The sequence below is a fragment of the Myotis myotis genome, unplaced genomic scaffold (assembly GCF_014108235.1).
Source record: "Myotis myotis isolate mMyoMyo1 unplaced genomic scaffold, mMyoMyo1.p scaffold_m19_p_9, whole genome shotgun sequence".
Taxonomy (NCBI): domain Eukaryota; kingdom Metazoa; phylum Chordata; class Mammalia; order Chiroptera; family Vespertilionidae; genus Myotis; species Myotis myotis.
In genome coordinates, this window is record NW_023416401.1 from 86,965,829 (window position 1) to 86,975,902 (window position 10,074).

A 10,074-nucleotide genomic window follows, 5' to 3' on the forward strand; every position below is an offset into this window, starting at 1 on the left:
GTCTGGCCAGCAGGGGGCACCAGCCCGCTTTCCGATCCCCTGCCCAAACCCTGGGAGCCTACCTGCTGTCAGTCACAGAGCCTCCGGGTGCTCAGTGGTCATTTCGCAGCGCTGGAGATTAAGTAGGAGTTGTTTGCCACCAGCCAATGTATGAAAAGTGAGTGTTCACCCCTCACTTCCAACAACAGGCACTACATCCCTTGTCTTGCCAGGAAAGGAGCCGTAACTGTAGCAACCGGTGGCAGGTTTTCTGTTCCCAAGTGGGGATGGCGATGGAGTAAGGAGGGGAAAGGAGGGAGACGGCAGAAGAGTCCGCACAAAACTGCTCGCCCTGGAGCAGCAGGGAAAGTTCTCTGTGTGCCTCCCAGCTCGCTCGCTCCCCATCCTTCCATCTGGGAGAACAGAATCCGAGTCCGCACAGGACGAGCATCCCTCACACGCATCTGGAGGAAACTCTTGCCTCCTGTGAGGAGCAGCAGCAGCAGCAGCAGCCTATGCCCCCGGCCACAGCCCAGCTCGGTCAGCCTGTGTCCGCGATGAACGCCTCGTGCTTCCTGCCCTCGTCTCAGCCCGGGCAGCCTAACGGCTCGGAGTGCCTGGACGCCCCCTCCTCCGGCAACCAGAGCAGGTACTGCGAGCAGGTGTTCATCCAGCCCGGGGTGTTCCTGGCGCTGGGCAGCGTCAGCCTGCTGGAGAACATCCTGGTGATCCTGGCGGTGGCCCGCAACAGCAACCTGCACTCGCCCATGTACTTCTTCCTCTGCAGCCTGGCCGCGGCCGACATGCTGGTGAGCGTGTCCAACGCCCTGGAGACCGTCATGATCGCCGTGGTCAACAGCGGCTCGCTGGCCCTGGAGGACCGCTTCCTGCAGCACATGGACAACATCTTCGACTCGATGATCTGCATCTCGCTGGTGGCCTCCATCTGCAACCTCCTGGCCATCGCGGTGGACCGGTACGTCACCATCTTCTACGCGCTGCGCTACCACAGCATCGTGACGGTGCGCCGGGCGCGCGCCCTGATCGTGGCCGTCTGGCTGTGCTGCGGCGTCTGCGGCGTCGTGTTCATCGTCTACTCGGAGAGCAAGATGGTCATCGTGTGCCTCGTCACCCTGTTCTTCGCCATGCTGCTGCTCATGGGCACCCTCTACGTGCACATGTGCCTCTTCGCGCGGCTGCACGTGCGGCGCATCGCCGCGCTGCCCCCCGCCGTCGGGGCGGCCCCGCCGCAGCGCTCGAGCCTCAAGGGCGCCGTCACCATCACCATCCTGCTGGGCGTCTTCGTCATCTGCTGGACCCCCTTCTTCCTCCACCTCGTGCTCATCATCACCTGCCCCACCAACCCCTCCTGCGTCTGCTACGCCGCGCACTTCAACACCTACCTGGTGCTTATCATGTGCAACTCCGTCATCGACCCGCTCATCTACTCCTTCCGCAGCCCCGAGCTGAGGAGCACCTTCCGCGAGATCCTGTGCGGCTGCCCCAGCGTGAGCCTGGGCTAGGACGCGGGCCGGAGGCCAGTCCCTCCGGCCACTGCTGACCCTCCAGCCAGCTAAGGTTTTTAGAGAGAAGAGGGGCGGGATCGAAGACGCCAGAATGTGTGAACAGCCGAGGTTGAGTGCATCTTGTTTTGAAGCTTGCAGAGCCTCTGACAGGGAAATGGAAAGTAACAGGCTCTCTGAAAGGATCCCAACGTGGGTAAGTCTCTGATTTCCCCAACAGCCGCGCGAGGAGGCCGTGCTGCGGCTGCTGTGCGCGCTCATTCCATGAGCCAGGGTTTGCAGCGCCTGCCTGCCCACCCGCCTCCTGGCACGTCCTCGCCCCTCGGGTCTTCCAGACTGAAGGATTCTCATTGACAGGAGGGTGGGTCGAAGCTCTCCCAAGCAAACCTCTTACCCGCCCCACCTCGACTGCCAGCCGCTCCGATGGCTTTGCCCTTATTTCATAAGACACTTGAGTTTCCATCCTGTTATTCTGTTCACAGTGCAACAGTTGCCCCACAACAATGAACTCTTTGTGAAAGAAGCGATGCAGCACGGCGTCCTTTCTACCCTCATACCCTCACCAACCTCCTCTGAAAAATAGCATCGAAATGTGACCCACGATGCCCCTACTTTTGTTATTAGAGTTGTTGCTTTTGTTGTTGGGTTTCATGCATTCAGCCTAAGGCAGCTTTCAAAATTCTAATGAAAAGGAGATCACGTGCTTTGGAAAACCAGAACATACCCGTGTGTACAGTATTTTGATGCCTTGCTCTCCTGAAGTATATGTTTCCCTATTTTAAAAGCCTTTTCCCTATTATTCCTTTTCCGCCTTTAACACAAGAGGGCCTGTTGTATGGGGGGGGGGGGGGGGGGTGGTACGGTGTCTCCAGAGATTGCTTCACAGTGGTTTCAGGTTTGAGAAATTGTAGGATTGCATGCGACTGTCTTGGAAGCTTTGCTTTTGCTCATTGTAACTGTGTCTCTATCGCATGATTTCCTGAAACGTTATCTAGGAAAGAAAACTTGGGGGGATTACTGCTCCTTTTGCTCAGCGTGGTGTTAAAGTCAGGGTGATCCTGTTATCAACGTCTGTACCTTATCAAGTAAAGCAATTCATTCCCGTGAGCATGGGCGAGATTGCTGCCTAGCACTGTGTGCTGTGTGCTCTGCACCTGGTCAGACCCTTTCCTTCCCTGGAGAACGCCACCCCCACACCAGCGGCTCTCCTGCGCTGTGTCTTTGGTGTACAGTTGTGTGTTTTTCTTGTGCCGGACTATATTGGGGGTTTCAGTGTACTTGACAGCCTGCTCATATAAACACTGTCTTTCGTTTCTTGCTTTGTGATGTTTGGAAATAAATAAAAGGCTTTTGTGCCTGCTAAATGTGTGGCATTAAATGGTCCACCCGGAAGGATGCCAGTGACTCCTGCACAGCGTCCGTTACACTGTAATTCTGGTTGTTTTGTAAGTGACAGAAGCATCCATTGCCACAGCGCTCGTCTTTTCTAGGGCAATGCCTTTTAGCCAAACTACAAAACGCTCCCATTTAGGTTCTGAGAACACCAGGCTGTAGCTCCTGGGCCACTGTCACTCTCCATTAATTTAATCGAGACACCAAATAGCAGGTCGCGTCCACTGCCACTCGGTGAGCCACTGTGGGCAACAAGGAGTCAGGCTCTCTGGAGACTGTACTAAAGCCACAGGAACCATGACCCGCTTTTCTAGGTAAACAGCAGGAAAATAACTAACTTTTCACTCTTGGATACCAGCTTTCACATGATTTCATTTATTCTCTCAGCAAACCTCTAAAACAGGTGAGTCATTTTACAGGTGAAGGAACTGAGTCCTGGGGCTGGAGGGTGCCTGATGGGCCACGAACACCCAGCTAGTTAGGCTCATTTGCGTCCTGCGGCTGAAGTCTTTGCACCATGTGGTGCTGCTGACAGGTTTCCATAATGAAAACAGACCCCACGCTCCTTCCTCCACACGTTGGCTTAGAGAAACTTCCCACAGACTCACCCAGGATCTTGCTCAAGGGCAAAATCTGACTCAGTAGGTCTGGAGTAGAGGTTCTATGACAATCTCCCAGGGGCATGACTGCCTCTGGGGCCACCTTTTAAATAGAGAGGGCGTAGAGGGCTTTCAAAAACTTGACACAGTGTGAAGCGCTGGCCCCAGGCCAGGAACTGTGCTGGCTACCTGAGGGGCATGTGCTTCTGAGCCTTGCAGTAACCCCTGAGGCGGGCACTAGAACCACCCTTATGTGGCAGGTGAGACCTCTGCAACTCCGAGGGGTTAAGTCCTTGTCTAGGAAAACTCGGCTCCAAGCAAAGAAGAGAATCAGACACAGGCTGCCCGACCCACACCCCAGTCCAACTCCACCGCCCCTGGGAGCAGTCTGCATAGTTCAGCCAAGACCCAGGGACAGCAGAGCATGGGCTGTCATGGAGGGAGACTCGATGCATAATTCTACAGCTCACCAGTCCAGGTGTTTCTAAGAGTTTCCATCGAGACATCATAAAAACCACGAAGCACGATTAGTCATCTGACTTGGGAACATACTCCTGCAAAGGCTGTGGGCAGCCCTGGGAAGGCATCATGCTGAGGTGGACAGTCCTGCATGTGGGGCTGTCACTGCCTCCTCTGCCACCACTGTCCACTGGATGTTTTAAGCAGAAGGACAGTCAGATTTGAAAACACTTAATTTTTACAAATAAAAGCACATCGTGACTTTAATTCATTTGTTAGGTTACATTCATGTCTCATGGCTTAACCCCAGGCACTATCACTGCAGTGGTTGATGCCCTGGGTCCCTAAAAACCTTTGCCTGTTGTCCTTACTGAAATGAAACTTTTGAGCTTAATTATGCTGTTTTTCTATACAGCGGCTACGAAAACTCAAGCTTTCTTGGCTGAAAACATTGACCCACATTCACCCCCACTAAAATCCATCCTCCAACCTGTTTAAAGTTGTTTCAAAACTATGAAACAGATCATATCACACTCCTCAAAACTCTTCATAGGCTCTGAATAGAAATTCACTTCCTTACGCAGCCCTACAAGGCCGTATGAGCTGATCTCTGGTAAGTCCTCAACACACTCCCCCTTCCCCATACTTCTTCCCCACCCTGGACTCAAACTCACCACACTCATTCCTGCCCCAGGGCCTTTGCACCTGCTGTTTCCCTCATATCTTCCCCTTGATTGGCACCTTGTTATCATTCAAGCTCCAGCCCAATCCTCAGGGATGCCTTCCCTGACTACTCTTTCTAAAGCAAATGCCAGTCACTCACATGAAGTATTGTCTTATTGTTATTTTATATTTTCTTGTTTATTTATTTGTTTAATCATCATCCATCTCTCCCACTAAAAAGCAGTGTCTAACATATAAAACCAGCCAGTAAAAATAATATATGCTATATGAATAAGTGATTTCATTAATACATTTAAATATGAGCTCAAATCTAACCAGAGTATACAGGGTCAGGCAAAAGTAGGCTTACAGCTGTGAGTACATGAAACACAGAGTTTATTCTTGTATTACTATTTATTAATTACTAGAGGCCCTGTGCATGAATTTTGTGCACTGGTGGAGGGTGTTCCTCAGCCCAGCCTGCACTCTCCAATCTGGGACCCCTCGGGGGATGTCTGACTGCCAGTTTAGGCCCGATCCCACAGGCCTAAACCAGCAGTCGGACATCCCTCTCACAATCTGGGACTGCTGGCGCCCAACTGCTTGCCTGTCTTCCTGCCTGATTGCCCCTAACCGCTTCTGCCTGCCAGCCTGATCACCCCTAAACCACTCCCCTGCCAGCCTGATTGACACCTAACTGCTCCACTGCCAGTCCGATTGCCCCAACTGCCCTCCCCTGCAGGCCATCTTGTGGCTGTGGGTGCTGCCATCTTTGAGGGTGGGAAGTCAATTAGCATATTCCCTCTTTATTAGATAGGATTGCATTATTTCCCATACAAACAACCGTAAATCTGCTTTCCTCACCCTGTGTAAGACACCAGTGACCCTCCCATCCTATCTAATAATAGACAAACATGGTAATTAACCATACCTCTGACACGCTTCCCATTGGCTAATCAGGGCTATATGCAAATTAACTGCCAACCAAGATGGCGGCCGGCAGCCAGGCAGCTGAAGTGAACAGGAGGCTTGCTTGCTCCAGTGATGGAGGAAGCCAAGGTTCCCCGCCTGCCACCACCCAGCTCTGAGCTGCACTCTAAGCAACTATGTTGCAATTATAGAAGCTAAACAATCCCCAGAAACCTGCTTTCAGCCAGCCAGGCCTCAGAGCTGGAGTTGCAACAGAGTTTCAATTACAGAAGCTAAACAAAGCCCAGATACCTGCTTTCAGCAGCCGAAGTCTCAGAGATGGAGCCGAGCCTCAGAGCTAAAGCCGGCTCTCAGCTCCAGTGACAGCCACAGAAGGTAAATAAATCCCAGAATAAAAAAACAAAAAGGAAAAAAGGAGAGGTTGGGAGCTTCAGTCACCCGCCAGCCTGAAAACGGCTGTCAGCCCCTCACCCAGACTTGCCAGGCACCCCAGTGGTGACCCCCACCCTGAAGGGGGTGTGACCAGCTTCAAACAGCCATCAGCCCATCATCCAGGCTGGCCAGGCACCCAAGTGGGGCCCCCACCCTGATCCGGGACACCCTTCAGGGCAAACCAGCTGGCCCCCACCCATGCACCAGGCCTCTATCCTATATAGTAACAGGGTAATATGCAAACTGACCCTAACAGCAGAAAGACTGGGAATGACTGGTCACTATGACACACACTGACCACCAGGGGACAGATGCTCAATGCGGGAGCTGCCCTCTGGTGGTCAGGGCGCTCTCACATGGGAGGAGCTCTGCTCAGCCACAAGCCAGGCTGATGGCTGCCAGTACAGCAGTGGTGGTGGGAGCCTCTCCTGCCTCCTCAGCAGCACTAAGGATGTCCGACTGCAGTTTAGGCCTACTCCCCGCTGGCAAGTGGACATCCCCCGAGGGCTGCCGGGCTGCCAGAGGGATGTCTGATTGCCATCTTAGGCCCAATCCCCCAGGGAGTGGGCCTAAGCCAGCAGGTGGTCATCCCCTGAGGGATCCCAGATTGCGAGAGGGCACAGGCCAGGCTGAGGGATCCCCCCGTACCCCTCTCCCGAGTGCACAAATTTTTGTGCACTGAGCCTCTAGTTTATATATATATAAGCCTAAGCGACCATGATGACCGGATGACCAGCTGGTAGCTATGACACACACTGACCACTAGGGGGTATATGGTCAATACAGGAGCTGCCCCCTGGTGGTCAGTGTGCTCCCACAGCCAACTTCCTGTGACCAGCCAACCTCCTGCTTTCTCTCCCCTGGGCTGGCCACCTCCCACAGTCCTTTCCCCTGGGCTGGCCACCCTAACTGGCCCCAATCACTGGCCCCGATCACCGGCCAGGCCGAAGGACCCCACCCATGCACAAATTTGTGCACTGGACCTCTAGTTTGGTGAATAATCACACTCGATGTGGAGTCGAGAAAACAGCTTGTGCTCTGAAACCTGATCCAGTTGGTCAGAGGTAATGTCAGGCACCAGGAATGCTCAACCCCACAGGTGACTATAATCTAGAAGCTGGGAAGAACCAGATGATGAAATGCAGAACAAAAGTGAAAGTTTCCATGGAAGAACTCAGCCTTTCTCATCAAGAACTCTTACTTAGGAACCAGATCAATAAAAATCCTATATAATAAAGAGGCAATATGCAAATTATCCTTGCACAAGATGGCCGCCCCCATGTTGTCAAAAGATGGCCACCACAAGATGGCCAGCAGGGGAAGGCAGTTGTGGATGATCAGGCCAGCAGGGGAGGGCAGTTGTGGATGATCAGGCCGGCAGGGGAGGGCAGTTGTGGATGATCAGGCCAGCAGGGCAGGGCAGTTGGGGGCAACCAGGCTGGCAGGGGAGAGCAGTTGGGGGTGACTGGGCTGGCAGGGGAGGGCAGTTGGGGGTGACCGGGCCAGCAGGGGAGGGTAGTTGGTGGTGATCGGGCCGGCAGGAGAGCAGTTAGGCATTGACAGGCAGGCAGGTGAGTAGTTGGGAGCCAGCAGTACTGGATTGTGAGAGGGATGTCTGACTGCCATGTGCTCCCACAGCGGACCTCCCGTGACCAGCCAACCTCCATAGGGATCGGGCCTAAACCGGCAGTCGGACATCCCCCGAGGGGTCCCAGATTGGAGAGAATGCAGGCTGGGCTGAGGGACAACCCCCCACCCCCCAGTGCACGAATTTGTGCACCAGGCCTCAAGTAAATAATAATAAAAGACAGTATGTGGTATAATTATGTGCCAGGCATTCCGCTAAGCACTTAGACATATTAATGCACTGAATTCTCACCAGTCCCTATGAGGTGGGCACTACTAGTGCCTTGTCCTATAGAAAAGGAGACTGGTGCAAGGAGGGGTAGCGCCGTGGCCTATGGCAATGCTCCCCAGGGTTGCAAGACCTTCAGCAAAGCTCTCCAGCCCCATAGACTTCCTAGCAGAGAACTTAGCACATTATTTAATTTTTCTGTTAACTTTTCTCTCTTTTCTACCAGGCTGTGCAAGCTAAACCGAACATAGTGAGGCAGATAGGGCACTCTGGCCTGGGGTCTTCTTTAGAAAGAGTAGTCAGGGAAGGCATCCCTGAGGATTGGGCAGGAGCTTGAATGATAACAAGGTGCCAATCATGGGAAGATATGGGGAAGAGCCTTCAGGCAGAGGAAACAGCAGATGCAAAGGTCCTGGGGCAGGAATGAGTGTGGTGAGTTTGAGTCCAGGGTGGGGAAGGAGTATGGGGAAGGGGGAATATGTTGAGGACTTATCAGAGGAGATCAGATCATAGGGCCTTGTAGGGCCAGGTAAGGAAGTGAAATTTTATTCAACAAAGGTAAGCAGGAGCCTCTGATACAGGAGTTAGGAAATAAATACACAGAAGCACAAGAAAACCCTAATTTTTAGAGTTCCTGTCTGATGTTGCTTTCCAGTCTTTGAGGTCGGACAGACCTGGTCTGGATCCCGAGTGTTTGCCACTGCCTGATGAATGTAAATTCTCATAAACCAAGTAGAAACCTGGCAGCCACTACACTGGGATTTCCTTTCGTAATCAAATTCTTTCTGGCATGAGCAGGGCTCTCTGGGGAGTTGAAAGCATTCTATTTCTCAACCCGCTTGTCAGAATCCACTGAGCTTTGTTATTTGTGTACTTTTTAATGGAAGTGTAATAATCATACAGAAAAGTGCTCACAAATTCTGCTTTTTGCCATGTTGTTCATTTGTGCACACAGAAAGGGTGCTGTCCAGGCGCCGCAGCCGAGGGGAAGTGCAGGAGCAGCACATGACAAGAATTGCTCAAGCCAAAACACACATTTCCCATGAAGTGCCCGAGTGAGTCGCCCAATTCTCTAGGAGCTTTAGAAGCACCGGTTGGCCTTAGAGATGTGTTCCGTCTGACAGTGCCTTCGGTTTCCAATTGTAGGGAAATGATGTTGATTCGGGTTGTCTTCCTGAGCAGGATGCAGGGTGGTTTCTTTCCCGGGTCCTTGTCCAGATGGATTTAAAGAATGAAGCCACGGACAAAAGGTGGTAGATGAAAAGGGTGGAGCTTTACTGGAAGCAAATACAAGCTCCCACGTAGGGAGAGGATCCCAAAGGGGTAACCCACAGAGCCCCTTCTTCTAAGGTTTATAAAGGCTGCAGTTCTTTGTCTCTTCATGCTCCCTTCTAATTGGACCTCGTCCTCACTGTATGATCCTATGCTCTTCTAATGGGTCACTCTTTTTGCAGAATATTAGCTTCAAAGCCCAAAACCCATGTGGTGCCCCCACGTCCTCACCCCCTTATCTAGCAACATGTCTCTGTCTCCTGTGAACATCTGTTTTCCTCTTTCTCCCCTTGGTCAGCATTTCTCTATCCTTTGTGAAAGTTTGTTTCCTTTATCCCCAAACTCTGTGGTTTGTTTTTTTTTTATCTTCTGTGAATGTATGTCTTCCTCTCCCCTTATCCTGTGGCACCTTTTTATTCTTTGTGAACGTGTGCCTTCGGGCAGCTCCAAGCCCTCACCTGTGCATTCCTCCCCCACGGACCCTCTTTATTCCTAAAATTCCCTAAACCTGCCTATTTTATCCCTAAAACCCCTTTCAATATCATCAGGAATCTCTGTCTCTTGACATTAATTTCCTCTCCTTTGGCTTCTTTTTCTAAATATATATATATATGTTTTTATTGGTAGTGCCAAGCCAGCTCAGCCAAGGGTTCAAAAGCCTGAGTGAGGGTGGTGAAGGATGAAGAAATGACAGACAAAGAGAATAAGGTGGGTCTAGGTCAGGGGTGAGCAACCCCTGGCACGCGTGCCAAACATGGCACACCAGTAACTTTTGCTAGCACGCAAAACCTTCTCTTATAATCTTCCATTTACAATTTTTTTCTTAATATCAACTTTTTTATTTTTCAGATAAATTCAGTGTAGGTGCATCTTAGATAAATAAATGATTTTACATAACAAGTTATCTTAAAGACCATAGACATGGATTGACGAGAGAGGGGAAGAGCAATTTCTATGCCTCTGCCTTAAC

General features: G+C 51.7%; 1 protein-coding gene across 1 annotated transcript; it reads left to right on the top strand.

The window, feature by feature from the left end:
• The first annotated feature begins 518 nt into the window (after window positions 1–518).
• MC3R (melanocortin 3 receptor) lies at window positions 519–1,607 on the top strand. Its single transcript, XM_036323425.1, has one exon. It carries the CDS (start codon window positions 537–539, stop codon window positions 1,500–1,502), a length of 966 nt encoding a protein of 321 aa, XP_036179318.1. The 5' UTR covers window positions 519–536; the 3' UTR covers window positions 1,503–1,607.
• Window positions 1,608–10,074: the final 8,467 nt, after the last annotated feature.